The sequence below is a fragment of the Saccopteryx leptura genome, chromosome 3 (assembly GCF_036850995.1).
Source record: "Saccopteryx leptura isolate mSacLep1 chromosome 3, mSacLep1_pri_phased_curated, whole genome shotgun sequence".
In the NCBI taxonomy this organism is placed as follows: domain Eukaryota; kingdom Metazoa; phylum Chordata; class Mammalia; order Chiroptera; family Emballonuridae; genus Saccopteryx; species Saccopteryx leptura.
The window spans coordinates 247,828,323-247,845,917 of record NC_089505.1 but is presented as its reverse complement, the minus strand read 5'-3'; the positions used below and the strand labels follow the sequence as shown (position 1 = coordinate 247,845,917).

At 43.4% G+C, this 17,595-nt stretch overlaps 1 protein-coding gene across 14 annotated transcripts in view; it reads right to left on the bottom strand.

The window, feature by feature from the left end:
- Window positions 1-17,595, bottom strand: part of AAK1 (AP2 associated kinase 1) — a 207,764-nt gene that overhangs the window by 40,015 nt on the left and 150,154 nt on the right. For 9 of the 14 annotated variants that reach the window (XM_066378061.1, XM_066378066.1, XM_066378064.1 and 6 more), the window contains exons 10-15: window positions 17,318-17,397; window positions 12,231-12,385; window positions 10,587-10,897; window positions 7,206-7,475; window positions 2,753-2,985; window positions 925-1,082 (exon numbers count right to left, since the gene is read on the bottom strand). In XM_066378061.1, coding sequence (XP_066234158.1) covers window positions 925-1,082; window positions 2,753-2,985; window positions 7,206-7,475; window positions 10,587-10,897; window positions 12,231-12,385; window positions 17,318-17,397 — 1,207 coding nt within the window. The remainder of the gene's footprint in view (window positions 1-924; window positions 1,083-2,752; window positions 2,986-7,205; window positions 7,476-10,586; window positions 10,898-12,230; window positions 12,386-17,317; window positions 17,398-17,595) is intronic. The other 5 variants (XM_066378062.1, XM_066378072.1, XM_066378075.1 and 2 more) reach the window with 3 other exon arrangements.

Genomic DNA, 17,595 nt, shown 5'->3' with positions numbered 1-17,595 from the left:
CCAAATTAAACTGTGGATTTGCAAGCAGAAATGGCACCTTCTATTTATTTGGCCACCGCAATAGTAAGAAAGAACTCTGATCATAGTCAGAGACTCAGTTTCCACATGAGGGCACACTCTCATGGGTCTGCACTTCTAACTTTCTGGGACAATAAACCCAGTTAGGACAAGAGAACCATCACACTCGTACTACCATACTTGACATTCTCATCCTGATCTATGCTACCCAATCTTGCCTAAAAGTTCCCCTTTCTTGCTGCTACCTACAACAGACTAGGGTTTCCTGAGGATGAAGACTTCAGTGCTCTTGTAAAAATACAAACTGATTTGCACTCATAGTTCAAAATCACATTGTAAAGTATAAAAATGTCAAATCACTATATTGTATCTTGAAACTAATATAACCAATATAAGACTATATACCAAATGCAACTGAATAAAAATAAATATATAAATAAAAGTCAAACCTTTGCGGGAACCAAGCCTACATTTTACAAGGTTCAAGAATCACAAAGACCGTCCCTGGCCAGTTGGCTCAGTGGTAGAGCGTCGGCCTGGCATGCAGAAGTCCCGGGTTCGATTCCCGGCCGGGGCACACAGGAGAGGCGCCCATCTGCTTCTCCAACCCTCCCCCTCTCCTTCCTCTCTGTCTCTCTCTTCCCCTCCCGCAGCCGAGGCTCCACTGGAGCAGGGATGGCCCGGGCGCTGGGGATGGCTCCTCAGCCTCTGCCCCAGGCGCTAGAGAGGCTCTGGTTGCAGCAGAGCATCGCCCCCTGGTGGGCAGAGCGTCACCCCCTGGTGGGCGTACCGGGTGGATCCCGGTTGGGCACATGCAGGAGTCTGTCTGATTGTCTCTCCCCGTTTCTGGCTTCAGAAAAATACAGGAGAAAAAAAAAAAAAGAATCACAAAGACCAACTACTCACCTTCCCCCAACTTGGCAAAGTCCTTGTTTAGCAGTTCTTCAGCTGTGAGTTTGGAGAAATTGTCATCATCAAAAGGATTCCACGTAGACCCTTCTGAAGGATTATAAACGTTTTGCTGGGAGGTCCGAGGAGAGCCTGATGGCGTGGTGGTTGCAGACCTAGGTAGGTTCCCACCCCCACGAAATAAAAAGACATAAAAAGTTGAAAAGTCATATAAAAGTTGAAAAGACATATAAAAAAGTCAACTTATTTTCTCTTTGTTTCAAGGTCAAATTCTTTTCTGAGTCAACCATTATTTTACACAGTGGTTTTCTAAAAGAGCCTTTCACGGTAACTGGACTGTTTCCACAGAACCCATCCCCCTGTGTAAAATAAATGCCTCCATTTCCTTCATGACTCACTATCTCCCACTACTTTTTTAATCTCCTGCTTAGATTTTTGGTACCGTCGGCAAGTCCTTTCAATTCAAGATCCCAAAGCAACCTATTCTTAGGCTTGTGCATCTTATGGCACCCACTGTAACCCACAGTTATGGACTCCAGAGGGCTGGGACCGATGCCTGTTCAAGCTGCCTCCCATCTGTCGGATCTAGCATGCAAAGAACAAAGAGCCACTATCAGTGCTCAGCACCACTGTTCAAGAGAAATAAAGATAGTTACCGCTATCTTGTGCTTTTAGGTATCATTATCTAATTTTAAGTCTCTCTTGACAATGCCCTTTGCATTTAGCTAATGAATTAAATATTTTTTTAAGTGAGAGGAGGGGAGATAGTGACACAGACTCCTGCATGCACCCCAACAGGGATCCACCCAGCAACCCCCATCTGAGGCCGATGCTCGAATCAACCAAGCTATCCTCAGCACATGAGGTTGACACAATTGGACCAACTGAGCTATCCTCAGTGACTGGGGCCAATGCTCAAACCAGTTGAGCCACTGGCTACAGGAAGAGAAGAGAGAAGGAGGAGAGAAGAAGAGAGAAGGTCGCTTCTCTTGGGTGCCTTGACCAGGAGTTGAACCTGTGACGTCTATATGCTGGGCCAACGCTCTATCCACTGAGCCAACTGGCTAAAGCCAAATTAAAGATTTTTAACTTGACAGTTCATAGTTCCAAGAAAGCATTTACTCCATAAACACTCATTGCAATCTACTTTATATCAGGTATAGAGCCAGTCAGTAACTGGATTTACAAAGGGTGATTAACACATAATCCTTGTCTTAGAATAACTCTCAGGCTAGGTCAGCTAGATATACTCAGACAGACACACACATAAATAATGATCATATAATACAATGTGATACATGAACAACAAAATTATAAATGACACCAGAGGAAGGGTCAGAGAAACAGTAACCTCTGACATGGATCTTGATTGATTAATAAGCATTTCCTTGGTAGACAAGGACAGTGCAGTTAAGGAAGAGAACATAGGATGAACAAAGCCCTTGTGAAGTTGAAAAATGACAAGTCCACCAATGTAATACAATAGGCCTTGATCTGTTAACCAGTGAGCTCAGATATTATCCCACAGGCAATGAACGGGGAGCCAATGAAAGATTTTTAGTGTAAAACCATGGTTGAAGCAGGAGTTTAGAAAATACTCTGTAAAGCATGGAATAGATGAGAGAATGGAAACAGTGAGGCAAGCAGAAAATTATTTCTTAAGATCAGTATATGGTTTATGCACTACAAGAGCATTCTTATTAAACACAGATGCATACCACTGCATACACATCTACACAGATCGACTACATATGCAAAGAATCACATAGTAACAGCCACGCAGACCTTGCCACCAAAGTAGGGATAAAGAAGAAGCAGCACATACTTGGACTTATTGAGACTGGCCTCAGCTGCAGCTGCCTGGAGCAGCTGGGTTGACTTGCTGGCAGGGACCCCAAAGACTGCACTGTGGGTTACGTCACTGAGAATCCGCCTGTGTCCAGCACGCTGGGTCTTGGGAGATGATGGAGGGGTGAGAGATCCGAGTTTCTGTCCCTGGGAAGCAGGAGGTGGGGTTGTCTGAACCGTTGGCTGTTGTCTTACTGGGGCTTGAATCTGCTAGAAAGAAAGATGAAAAATGTTCCAAAATAAAGAAAAAAGGAAGAACAAATAAACAGATAAGCATAACCAAAAATGCCATGTGAAAGCTAACACAAACTCCAAATGACTGACTTTATCAATAATACCCAGAAAGAAAAAAAAAGACTAGCCTTTGACAACCTGAACTGCAACTTTGGGACTGATACCAACATGGTATTTATCCGGTACTTATACATAAATTTCAATCTTCATCAGCAACAATATACAGGGAAACTATATGCAATTTAGTCCAGAGCATAAAACTACTAGATCTCTAAAGATCTAGAATGTATCCTAAAGGACCACTTTCTGCCTCTGGGATCACACAGGAACTGTTCAGAATGTCTCCAAATGGTGGGCTTTAACTATTCTACAACCACAGGCAGAAGCCAATGAAGCCAGACCTTCAGCTAAAATACATTTGAGCTGAATGGTTTCTGCTAAGAGAAAACTGAGTCTCTGATATAGCTCAGACTGCTGGTTAGGAATAAGTTAGGTAGAATTCCACTGTGATGAATAAAGAGAAGTGCTGTTTTTGTTCTGTCGTTAACACTATTTCATTGGTATGATAGGTCTACAAATTTTACTGTCTGTGGCAACCTCTGAGAAAATGTACAACACCGGGCAGTGAGATTAACTTGCTCTGTCAGTTTGGAAATGGCATTAAAGAACCAAAAAGAGAATACAATAAAAAGGAAGATAAAAATTTTAAAGCCCTTGTTGATTAATCAATGGCAACTGTAATTGAAAAAAAAATTTTAATAAAAATAAATGTAAAAAAAATGCCCTTGATGAAAACTGAGCTAATAACACAAGAACCCTTGAGATGTGAGCCATTTTCAGAAGGCAGGACAACTGTCACCACAGGAAAGCAATCATGGCTACATGGTTAGTCTTGAAGCATAAGTCACAACCTATCTACAAAGTACTAGATCAAGAAAACGAACACAAAAAAATGTTAAGAAGGCCAAAGAACACTTTTCCCTAATTCTATTAATCCAAAGACAAAATGACTTTAAAATATTAAAAGCACCGGGTGTTTATCCCTTCCCTCCAGTCTCCCATCTCTGACTAGAGCTGCCTCTCCAAGCTACAGCTCAGTTCCCACATCCTGTGTCATCAGGGGTAGGCCCGGAGAGAGACTGAGCAAACCAGAGCGTCCAGCCCTTGGGCAAGGATGCTGACAACCTGGAATTTTCTGCCCTTACATTGACTTAGACTTTGAATTTTGTTGAGACAGGCTATATGCATGTGTGAGTACACAGTCACTTCACCAATAGGCTGAATGATACAATATAAGGTTTTAATATCAATCAAACCATGAGCAGAGGGTAAGGCCGCTGACTTGCACCTCCGAGGGAGAAGCAGAGAGCTCTGTGAAGTCCACAGCTCCAGCTCCACAATGTCCTTCAGGGGTCCATGACTGCAAGCGCCAGCCTGAAGCCAATACCCACGGGGACCAGAACATCTTTAAGGACAGAAATAGATTTGCTTGTTTCCTGGAGTCTGCTGTTCATGACTTTGAAAAGGGTGATAACTATTGAGTCTCTTTAATCTGAAGAGTCCAGACCTGGAGAGCATTTCCCTCCTCTCACCTAGAAGAGGTATCTGCGTTGGGCACACTGAGAAACAGAGGCCTCCACCATGTAGACACCGTACCCTGACATAGCAATCTCCTAATACACACCAGCTTCAACCTATGCACTAATCCTCCCAACAACTGTGGCACGCTGATAGTTTCATTCCCATTTGATCTAAAAACATGAGAGTTGAAAGGGACCTTAGAGAACACAGATTCAAACTCTCTCACTTAACAGGAGATGAGGCCAAGGTCCCCTGAGGCTAAGTGCTCGCCCATGGTCACAGGGTCAATTGAGGACAGAATCCGTGTTTCTTGACTGCAATCCAGTACTCTCCTGCACCACGATGCCTCCTCATGCAAAGACAGAATTATGGAGGGAAGGAGGGAGACAGGCCACAGGGGAAGAAGCAAGGCAGACTCAAATGTCCATTTTACAAAAGATTAGTTTAAATAACAAAATAGATAATTATAAAAGTAGTGCAGCCACATTAAGAAATGTAAGAATATAGACAAAAGGGGGGGAACCACTTAGACTTCCGTTCTGCCACTCTAATACACAACTGTTCTCACCATCTCATATCTTTTAATGGTCTATTTTCAAATATATACTGTTCCCATAATTTCACATCTCACTTAACATTATCTTATAAGCATTTTCATTTTGTTGCACAGACTTTATCATCATGATTTTTTTAATGGCTGCAGTTGGGTTCCTGAACGATTTAGGTTGATTCCATTCTTTTGGCTATTATTAATAAGGTGGCCATAAACATCTGTGGCACATGGCCCTTTTCATTTGCATATTTTTGCTTTAAGATGGCTGTAGTGTATATTTTACATTCACTTACTTGCTTGTCTAGTTAAGTCCTGCCAAAGGTCATTGGAGAAAGAGATGGTCAAAGCTGGGAAGCTCTCAGGCTTCTGGCACAAGCATGTTCTGCTCCTGTTCCCTCTCCATCCCCTTAACCAATTACCACTGAGCGTAGTGGTCAAAACATTTTATCAGCCAAAGAACAGGGAGAAGGCTCATAATTCATTCCCAAGAGAGTGGATGCTTCTGTCCAGGAAAGCAGAAAGAGCCTCACAAGAACTGTGGTCAGTGGCAGTCGATCATTTCACCCCCCTGGATGAGGATCTGTTATTATTATCATCCTGGAACACAGATCAGGATCTTCTGTCCTTGTCTCAGTTCCTCTGCTATCAGTCTGTGTGCCTCAGGTAATACTTTCTAGGCTGAGCGTCAGTTTCCAATTCCATTAAATGAGGGGACTGGACTAGATAATTAAGATCTCAACTGGCTACATCACATAATAATTTTTTAAAAGCCCCTTTTCACTTAACAAGAGGAACTTCATCTCTTGTTAAAAATAAAGAGAGTAGCTATCAACCACAGGCCTGTGGAAGACTGAGTTGTTTCAGAAACCAACGGGTAAAGACACTGAACACACACTTAGCTGAGGCTCAAACAATCTCTTTACAGCACTGCTTCCTTTTGAAGGAATGTAGGTTTTCTGGTTTAAGATGGTCAACAAAATTCTATTAGAAATCAATCCTCAAAAAGATGGTTTTCGCCCTGGCCAGATAGCGCGGTTGGTAGGAGCATTATCCCAGCACACAAAGGATGCAGTTTCAGTCCTCGGACAGGGCACAGACAGGAACAAATCAATGTTTCTCTCCCTTTCTTTTTCTCCTTCCCCTCTCTTTCTCAAGTCAATAAATAAATTAAAAAAAAAAGAAAAAAGAAAAGGACAGTTTTCTACTTCTCCTTCATTCATCTAGTAGTTGGACTGCCCTGAGAATAAAAGAGTAGCTGTAATACTCTATTGGCTGGGTATGTAAAATGTCTTTTTCTATCACTACAAAGTCATCTATCGCTATCACTTAGAAAACTGTGAGCACAGAATTAAGGGCACTTATTAAAGGCCAAAGCACAGCATGCCTGAGAATGATGAAACAGGAGAGGTCTATTAGGAGAGGATGGAGGGATTCTGATGCTATCTATACTCAGCCATTATCTACAAATGGGCATGCCTGATTTCTACATTGGTAAGATGGCTCAAACAATACTTAGGTACTCTGGTGTCCAGAGGAATCAGGCCATGGCAAATGGTCCTAAGCAAGCAGGTCCCCTTGAAGGGTGCTGTATGGTACACTTGAGGGGGCCAGTAATGTCGTCCAAGACAAAGAATATAGACAACACTGTCAGGACTCAGGGTGAATGTGGGCACTCACACGAACCTCCAAAGACAGAAAAGGCCACAATGGTCAAACTTCCCCTTGAAGAAGGAAAAGGGACTAATTCTAACCTTACTCAGGCCCTTGACTGCTCAACACAAGAGATAATGAACTGTTCTTTCTGCCAGCCTAATTTCAAAGTAATAAATAAAAACATTCATCTTCATCAGTAGCTTAGAATAATTTTTTTAGAAAACCTCTGTCATCTGTAGAAAACCTTATCCTGTTCATGGATAAATCAAGAAAAGATAAAATATTTTAACCACAAGGGTGGGGAATCAGCCAGCCCCAGTCCAGAGGCCACACCAGCTGCTACAGCCTCTTTCCCAAGCCCTCACTGCATACTCCTCTTCTGTCATGCTGAGTGCTGGCTGATTCTCACCGCTGGCTCCTGCGCAGGGGACAGCTGCGGGGCTGTGGCCGGCTGCGCCTGCGGCTGCTGCACCGCTGCCACAGTGGGCTTCTGCTGCAGGGTGGCCTGCTGAGTCAGCAGCTGCTGTGGATGCAGGGTTGTGGCCAGCTGCTGTTGCTGCTGCTGCTGCTGCTGCTGCTGGTAGAAGTTCTGTATCAGCTGCTGTTGAGAGCTTCCTTGGGACACCACAGGGAACTGGGCAATTGCTGGCTGCTGGGGTGCTGGGTGTACTGCCTGAAACTGAGCAGGTGAAAGGGGCAAAGAAATGAGGAGGTAAATAAAAACCTGTCTCAGAATGATATTCCGAATGCCTCGGTAACCACTAAGACCAGGCTGGAGCCCAAGGCAAGGGAAGGCAAAAGTCTTTTAGCTTAGCCTGAAACTCAGGAGGGGAACATGAGGGCATTGAGACAGCAGCACCTTCCACTGCCAGGCTCCACCCACTACACTGCACTGCCTCCTGTGCTGCAGATTGGCTTCCAGGTGGGTTCTTTGCCTCACCTGAGGGGGTCCATTTCACCGCACATCTGTGACTCCATATGCTGGAGTGTAACAGAAGCTTATAAATGATCTCCCAGTCACAGAAGTAATCCCCCTTATAAAGGGATGTGGAAGTAGCCAAGATGGAAATACCTCCCTAGATGAACAGGATAAAGCAATGATAACATTGAAAAGAATAACCTAAATGTTAACCCAGCTAAGAAAGGCATCTCTATCTAAAAATTATTTCCTAATAGCTTTATCTTTATTAACTCTCCATATTTAAACATTCAAAATATTCAGACTACTATATTTAATAACATTTTATTTTATATTGGTAATGAATTGTGTTAATTTATATTTTCTTGTAAACATCCTAAAAATAAAGAAACTTCTTTTAAGTCTGTGTGTGTGTGTGTGTGTGTGTGTGTGTGTATGTGTGGTAGAGACAGATAGGGACGGATGGGCAGACAGGAAAGGAGAGAGATGAAAAACATCAATTCTTCATTGCAGCTCCTTAGTTGTTCATTGATTGATATCTCATATGTGCCTTGACTGGGGAGCTACAGCAGACCGAGTGACCCCTTGCTCGAGCCAGCGACCTTGGGCTCAAGCTGGTGAGCCGTGCTCAGACCAGATGAGCCCGCGCTCAAGCTGGCGACCTTGGGGTCTCGAACCTGGGCCCTCCACATCCCAGTCCAACACTCTATCCACTGCACCGCTGCCTGGTCAGGCTCTTTTAAGTCTTCCTATTCCACACTAAGGACTATGTGCTAGGCATACAAATAGAGCTCAAACAAGAGCCTACTGATGAACAAAAGTCAAGCTCTTATCTTTGAACATCCTATATAGTGTCATTTCGTTCTACAGCTAGCTGAAAAGTTACTGTTTGCTTATTGGGGCAAAGTTAAAGGGTTAGAAAAAAAGCAGATGTCAGTAAATAGCTGCCTATTTATAACTGTAAAATGCTGGAAACAACCAAATGTCTATCAACAGATTTAACTTTGAATCTATGTAAATATTTTAACAAAATTAAACCAAAATTTACAAAGCAATAACTAAAAATCAAAAGTACAATGAAGCAAAGAAACTTGTGTGTCAAATGAACAGCCAAACTCCCCCCAAAATAATGTGCTAAATTTAGAATGGGCAAAGAAATCTTAAATTATTTTCAATAAGTCTATTGGTATTGTTATCTTAACCTATCAACTATAACTCAATTGAGTAATTATGTTAATGTTATTAAGAATCAAGATTTCCAGACTAGAAAAATAGATTCAAGAAGTAAAAAAATAAAATAAAACCCAAGAAGTTAAACAAAAATCCTGTAATTACACAGCTGTATTAGGAATATAAATTTGCATTCATGGTATATATTTTATTAACAAAAAAATATATATTTCCTAACTACTTTCCACTGAAAAGGTCTAAAAATAATAACCAGCCCATTAGCAAATAAGTATCCCTAGCACCAAGACTGTGGTCTCTAAATACCATTGCCATGAAAAGGAAACAAAGATCCTTAGGGAAATGGCTGATTCTAGGGTAAGGGCAGAATGAACCTGGAACAGCTTGTTATATTGAATAATAGCAAGGAGACCGGAAAGACTACTGGAGCTGCAGCCTACAGACCCAGAAGCCAATTTGAAGAAACTTCACTGGACAAAGTTGGGATGATCTGAGCATCAAAACAGACAAAACTTTAAAAACTACAACACATGGAAACATACCAAATATGTTAAGATACAAAAGTTCGTAATGATACTAAAACAAAAACCTCATTGTTCATCTTTGGATGACACTAGGAAGGAACAAACTCATTCTGAAACTGGTAAACACAGAAAAGGATCATGCATTTATCCTGCCTTTTCTGCATAAACAGTACCTCAGAGAAATCAAATAGTTGATGAAAAGTTCTTCATAAATTCCAGCCCCTAAATGAAGAGGGAATGCTGGAATATCACCATTTTGCCATCTCTAATGAATTAATGGACTTAGGAAATGATCAGCTATGACTGCTGAACTGATGGGGAACATCAAATGAACAGATCAGATGGACAACACCAAACCCACTGATTGATCTTAATATTATTAAAAGAGAGGACAACCAGACATTATATGCCCCTGATGTGATATAACCAGAAAAACAAAGAACAAACTGAATGGAATATTGAGCAAGCCTCAGGAAATTGCCAGTTTACACGGGGGATGGGGAAACATATTAAACATCACCACAGGGATGCTGTCAGCCAAATCCAGAATATGGAAAATTCTACAGGACAAGTGACCCAGTTTCTTAAAAAAAAGAGAAAGACAAAGTGGGGAGGGAAGTGGGAGTGGGTGTCTATGATTAAAAGATAACAGATATACTAATTGCCATAAATGAATATGTTTCAAAGTAAAAAATGTGAAAAAAAACATGAAAAGATAGTAAAAACAAAAAACATATCACAACTAAATACAACATATGGACTTTGGGTCCTGAATCATACAAGCCAACTTAAACTATGAGATATGAGAAAGGGTTAAAAGTACTGTATATATTTGATAAGAAATTGTTATTTTGTTTCAGTATGATAATGGTGCTGTAGTTGTTAGACAAAAGAAAGAGTTCTTAAGAATTAGCTCCCTTCCTGAGATTCCTCAGTCAGGAGAGGGATTCCCCCATGGCTGAGAGGAAAGGTGAAAGGAGTGCGGAAGTGACTGCTCCACTACCCAATGCTTATAGTATCTGCATCTGGGAGAAGCAGTGATCTGACCACTTATGGCTCTCTGTGCCTTCCCAAGGCAGATTCCTGTACCCAGTGGATCTTTTCACATTGATGACTCAGATATGCAAAGCAGAGGTCAGACTCTTGACCACCTTCTTACCTGTTGGGCCTGGGTCTGCTGCTGCGGCTGGTAAAACGTGCCTGCTGGCTGCTGTGATGGTGGTGGTGGCTGTTGCTGCTGTGGCTGTGGCTGCGGCTGCGGCTGTTGCTGCTTGAGGAAGAGTTGCTGCTGGTGCTGGGGTGTGGCCTGGGCCTGACTGGGCAGACCCTGGGCAGGAGTGGAAGGTGTCTGCTGTGGGGTGGACGGGGCCTGTGGCTGCTTAGGCTGGGACTGTGGTAGAGGCTGGCTGGGTGGGAGCTGGGTTTTTGGTTGGGGAACACTGGCTAAAAGACCAGGCTGATTGCTGGATCCTGCAAAAAGAATAAACTTCATATAAGGGCTCCAAATTTTTCCAGACAAAATGACTTCCCTTCTTGCCAAAGTAAGAAAGAGTGGGAAATAAGTGGATAATCCCCAAATCCATGTGCTCGTCACTGTCTTTATACCTGGAAGGCCCTTCCTTCTTGTTAAACTATGTGCTTTATATTTTTCAAAACAAGGTTCTATACTTGCCTCCTTCAGAAAGACTTCCTTTACTCACCATCCCATATAGTCAACTACTCCTTTGGTCAGCATCCTGAGTATCTAGCTACAAATTCAATTAGCCTTGGCTGCTACTCTATTATAAACACCATCTTTGCACTTGGCATGCTGCAGAATAAAAGCATTCTTTGATGTTTTATATGTAGATTACACAATCTCCCTCTGGATGCCTTTTAAATACAATAGATGACCACCAAATTCACCAAAAGCAGCTTCCTGATACGGGAAAGGATGGCTGAGTTCAGTGACTTGATAATTTGGATCAATCCTATTTATGAAACTAAACTCAGTGAACTCACTAGAAACAGAATACCAAAACACAGATTGGTGACAAATATGACAGAGACAGCACTGAGGAATCAGTTCCTCTACGTTAAAAAGGGTTTTTTTTTTTTATTCCTTAAAAGCAAAAAGAAGTATATGAAATAAAGAGGTAGGAATGGAATGAGTGGACCACGCCACAAAATCAGGGCCAAGAATAGAAAAAAATAGAACAACAGCCTTCAGTGGTCTTGGTGATTTCTTGCAGAAGTCAATGACAGGCCTTCCCTTTTGCCAGCACTCTGCCTTACAATGTCAATGACAGCTCACCCCTTGCTCCTCAAGGAAAACCATTACTCTTTTTTTTTTTTTTCTGAAGCTGGAAACGGGGAAGCAGTCAGACAGACTCCCACATGCGCCCGACCGGGATCCACCTGGCACGCCCACCAGGGGGTGATGCTCTGCCCATTCGGGCGTAGCTCTGTCACGACCAGAGCCACTCTAGTGCCTGGGGCAGAGGCCAAGGAGCCATCCCCAGTGCCTGGGGTCATCTTTTTGCTCCAATGGAGCCTCGGCTGCGAGAGGGGAAGAGAGAGACAGAGAGGAAGGGGGGGGTGGAGAAGCAGATGGGCGCCTCTCCTGTGTGCCCTGGCCAGGAATCGAACCCGGGACTCCTGCACACCAGGCCGATGCTCTACCACTGAGCCAACCGGCCAGGGCCAAAACCATTACTCTTTATGTGCCTCTGCATGCCACTCCTGAAGCAGTAGTATCCGGTTTTCCAAGACTTCTCTATTAGCCAGAAAAACAAAGAAGTTTCAAACCACCCCAGGAACTGACCTGCAGCCTGAGGTGGGGGCTGAACCGTGGCCCTCTTTCGAGGTGTCAGGGCTGGCTGGATGGGAAGGATTCCTGGGTTTGGTTGAGTCTGCCCTGCTTTAGGCCTCTGGCGGGGTGCAATGGAAGTCTCTGTGGTGGGAATGGGATCTGTCAGTCTAGAAAAGGAAAAGAAAAAACAAAGAATCATATTATTAAAAAGGGAGTGGGTGTTTAATTAGGGAGGAGCAGGTACAGTACATAATGAATTAGCTTTCCCCTCCACACTCATCCAAACCTTCCAGATCTGCTTAATCAACATTTTCCCAGAGGGTGTTATGTGTTACTAGATGTTATGAATAAAGCTTTCATTGGTAATTAAATTCTAACATACTGATCAAAATACTGAGGAGATATCTTTCCAGCTGAACCTTTCATGTGTGAATACATACAGAGAACTTCAAGAAAGCACTATACGGAATGCAGTGTTTCTCAAATTTATTTGACCTTGGGACCCTTTCACTTAGTACTTCTTAGAATTTCCCAAAACACACTTTAAAGCAGGTGGTTTTCAGATGTACAGGGAACTCAAACTTGGTTAGAACTAGCTGTCCAAATGGTCTTTCTGTTGTAAAAGGTATGCAAATAAATTAATCCAATAAGGCAACTAAAAGGAATAAGTAAATAATTCAAGATGAAGGATTTGGGGAGTGTGACAGGAACTCCTCTTCATCCAATACATGTATTTGCTTTTTTCATGGAAATATAATACTTAGTGGACACAAAGTTACCCAGAGTAAAAGGCAGACTGCCCCATCTCTCTTGTATCAGGTGTGGCCATGTATCTAAATTCTGGCCTAATGTGGGATGTAAGCATACTGGTATGCAGCAGTTTCTAGAAACCTTAATAAATAACTGGTACATGCCTGACCAGGCGGTGGCGCAGTGGATAGAGCGTTGGACTGGGATGCGGAAGACCCAGGTTCGAGACCCGGAGGTCACCAGCTTGAGCGTGGGCTCATCTGGTTTGAACAAAAAAAAATTCACCAGCTTGGACCCAAGGTCGCTTGTTCAAGCAAGGGGTTACTCGGTCTGCTGAAGGCCCGTGGTCATGGCACATATGAGAAAGCAATCAATGAACAACTAAGGTGTTGCAATGCACAACGAAAAACTAATGATTGATGCTTCTATCTCTCCGTTCCTGTCTGTCTATCCCTGTCTATCCCTCACTCTGACTCTCTCTCTGCCTCTGTAAAAAAAAAAAAAAAACTGGTACATGCCCTTTGTCTCTTTTCTTCTTTAATCATTCCTTAATCCTGCTACTTGGGACAGGGATGCTGCCATATTGGTTAATGAGGTCATGGCCGAGGGATGGCAGCATGGTGAACTTGAAGAAGCCAGGCACCTGCGGGCTTCGTGGACAAGAACTGCCCTACCAGTCCTGGACTACTTACCTTCAGACTTTGTTTACTTATGAGGAAAAAAAATTTATCTTACATAAGCCACTGTAATTTTGGACTTTCCATAACTCATAGCCAAATCTAACCCAAATTAATATGGGGAGCACTGCTGTGTGGTCCACTTTCTTCTCATTATGGTGCTAAACTCCAGGTGCTGACTTCCATTCATTTAGAGCAGTCCAGGCAGCTGGCTACTACCCAACTTAGATCAGAGCAGTTGTCCTTTAAAAATGTACTTTAGGGAGTATAGCTGAGGTTAAGGCCAAAATAAACAAGTTTCATGAATATTTTCAAAACATGTCTGGTATAGCCTCTATGAAATGCAAACCGGGAAGCAAAGTGATTGGTCCCATGTCCTTCCCCATGACACACCTCCAAAGGTATTCCATTCTGGACCCTGAGGCTTTTCACTAGCATCTTGCTAAAGCAGCAATTTTCAACCTTTTTCATCTCATGGCTCACATAAACTAATTACTAAAAATCTGCAGCATACCAAAAAATATATTTTTTGCTAATCTGACAAAAAAAACAGGTATAATTTTTTTTTTTTTTTTTTGTATTTTTCTGAAGCTGGAAACGGGGAGAGACAGTCAGACAGACTCCCGCATGCGCCTGACCGGGATCCACCCGGCACGCCCACCAGGGGCGATGCTCTGCCCACCAGGGGGCGATGCTCTGCCCCTCTGGGGCGTCGCTCTGCCGCGACCAGAGCCACTCTAGCGCCTGGGGCAGAGGCCAAGGAGCCATCCCCAGCGCCCGGGCCATCTTTGCTCCAATGGAGCCTTGGCTGCGGGAGGGGAAGAGAGAGACAGAGAGGAAGGAGGAGGGGGGTGGAGAAGCAAATGGGCGTTTCTCCTATGTGCCCTGGCCGGGAATCGAACCCGGGTCCCCCGCACGCCAGGCCGACGCTCTACCACTGAGCCAACCAGCCAGGGCCGGTATAATTTTGATTCACGCATACCAATGGCTACTGTTGTGTTGGCTGTTGTCATTTTTTTATTTGACTATCTAAGGAAAAAGAGGTCAGTGTCCCTGACTAAACAGGTATTGCATGTCTTAAAAATTCTTGCAGCATACCAGTTGAAAAATTGCTATGCTAGAGGATAGTTAACTGGTAATATAAAAGCTATCACACATTTGGGAAGGATATAATCTGGTAAAGGGAGGTGGGAAGGGAAATAGGGCAGCTGTTGAAAATGTGAGTATGTGAAATGGAGAAAATACCTACGTCAGGAGGCAGATGTGAACACTGAATGCATCAACGTCTGTGAGACCATTTAATAAAATGCAGAGTGCCTGAACTATCAGTTTGTATGGGTCTCAATATGTTACATGCAAACACAGACCGTGAAGCCAGGAGATCTGACTCTAAGTTGTCCTCTGTGTGACAGAGTAGAAAGAGGATGGGAGACAGAGGTCTGGGTCTTTTACAAACTGCATTGCAACTAACTGCCTTGGACAACATACAATTCTGAGTCTGTTCCTCATCTGTAAAATGAAAATAACAACAACCTCATAGGTTTATTTTAAAGGAGGAAAAAGCCATCTTATTTATGTAAAATGCCTTCCTATGGTATCTGGTGTAAATAGTGCTTCAATGAATAGTGGCCACTTTAAAAATAGATTTAGAAAAAACTCATCTGTCAGGACTGGGGAGTAAATATGATAATGCAAATGAAACACTGTAAATTATAGAGAGAATGACCTGGACCCAAATTTCTTGGCTATCACATCTGTGTACTCCCGCAGCATTATTGAGTTCCATATGAACTAACAGTTTGGGCACTCTACAGTTTATAAAACAGTTTCACGGTCATTTACGCATTTGATTTTCAAATCTGTCTGATGATACAGGTACTACTTTATCTATTTTACACAAGAATACCAGTCAAATGTTAGTCATTGTTATCATTTTTATAAGTGTATACTTAGCCTCAGGACATACCATTTTTGGGCCTAGTACAGATGGCCATAAACCCAAAATACTAAGCAATTAAATAAGCCCCAGAAGCAATTCCCAGGGGTGAGAATGGCAGACTTATACAAGAAATAAACAAACTATAAAGTAACAACATAGTATAGTTCATTAAATTTGTAAAAACCAAAGTCTCATTGCTCTGGAGCCAAATCAATAGGCAGTCTATAAATAGTCAAGAATTTCTTTTTAACGTAGAAGTTATTTTACTGTTCTATAAAAATTCACATATTCCCATCTAGGGTATTTTGTTGATAATTTGCTGCTAATGTTTCATTGCCATGGGAGTGTGACAGAAAAAAGAAGGGTATAAATTTCTCTGGGACTACCCTCCAAATCTGCCATTTGGAAGGCAAAGCAGTCATGAGGATGTATCCTGCAGACTTTCAAATACAAGGGGTATAAAATACTAAGTGTCCCAGCTGCTGTGCTCCTGAAATCCATTGCTACCTGTGTTTGCCCCGAGGCCACGCTTTCCATAGGCTGCTGTTACCCAGTCTTACTATCCTAGCCTCAGAGATATTAAGGTAGAGACACAGGACTCTTCTGGTAGCTTTTTTTTTTTTTTTTTTGTATTTTTCTGAAGCTGGAAACGGGGAGAGACAGTCAGACAGACTCCCGCATGCGCCCGACCGGGATCCACCCGGCACGCCCACCAGGGGCGAAGCTCTGCCCACCAGGGGGCAATGCTCTGCTCCTCCGGGGCCTCGCTCTGCGGCGACCAGAGCCACTCTAGCGCCTGGGGCAGAGGCCAAGGAGCCATCCCCAGCGACCGGGCCATCCTTGCTCCAATGGAGCCTCGCTGCAGGGAGGGGAAGAGAGAGAGAGGAAGGAGAGGGGGAGGGGTGGAGAAGCAGATGGGCGCTTCTCCTGTGTGCCCTGGCGGGGAATCGAACCCGGGACTTCCGCACGCCAGGCCGACGCTCTACCACTGAGCCAACCGGCCAAGGCCTGGTAGCTGACTTTTGACTCAGGATTTCCTGATACCATTGGCTTCCTGAAATTGTGTGGCAATTTTTAGGTCATTTGACCCAACTTTCTCCCACCTTTTTCTGGGTCAGACTTATCTTGCCTTCTGATGGCTCTCCCAGCCTTCCCTGGCTCCCTCTCTATTTTCTTTCACAAGGGCATTTCTCCCCCCTCCCAAATCTTAGCTTCTTTAGTCCTCTCTTAGCATCTGCTTCTTGGAAGACCCTAGGTTATACTGAATGTAATTAGCTAAGACCCACAGGCTCTTTGGCTATTCATGGACTCCATGCTCTGACCTATACTTTCCCAATGTGGCCAGGGCCATGGTGAGCAAAAAAGGAAAGGGAGGTGGAGGGCTAGGGTGCTGAGGGAGGCTAAACAAAGGGCAGGACACCTGTTTCAGACACTCTTGTACTGGCAATATTTAAAGTCTGCTGTTGCCTCATCTCTGAATGCCCCTGCGCCTATTCCCAAGCAAAGGAAACAGCTGTGGAGTTTCTGATTCCCTTTCAAATGCAGATCACTGTATTTCATTATATTCCTCCTGTACTCCCAAAAGATAGCTTCTGCACAGAGGAGACAGGGCTGGCTTTCTTGTGCTGTGCGGCCTCTTGGCCAAGGCAGTCGAAGAATCAAGAAATACCTGGCAACTTCCCCTGCTACAGAGGTGACAGAGGACAACAGGTACCCAATAAGGCATTTCTTACCTGGCCTTTGGCTGGGTCTTCTTTGCAGCTGCTTCACTGGCTTTCACTGGCTCAGGAAGCTTTGCAGGAATGGGAGAGTTCTACAGAATTGAAAGAAAAAATTTAAAAAGGACATCACAGATTTCTTTATAAAAGAATAACCAGCATGACTGGGCTGATGGAAATATGTGCTGAGATTCCTCCAGAGTGGCATCAAGACCCTGATCGGGAAGTTAACCAAAGCATGTCCCACTGAGCTCAACCCCAGTCAGGGAGGAAAGTATCTGAGAAGAGGACAG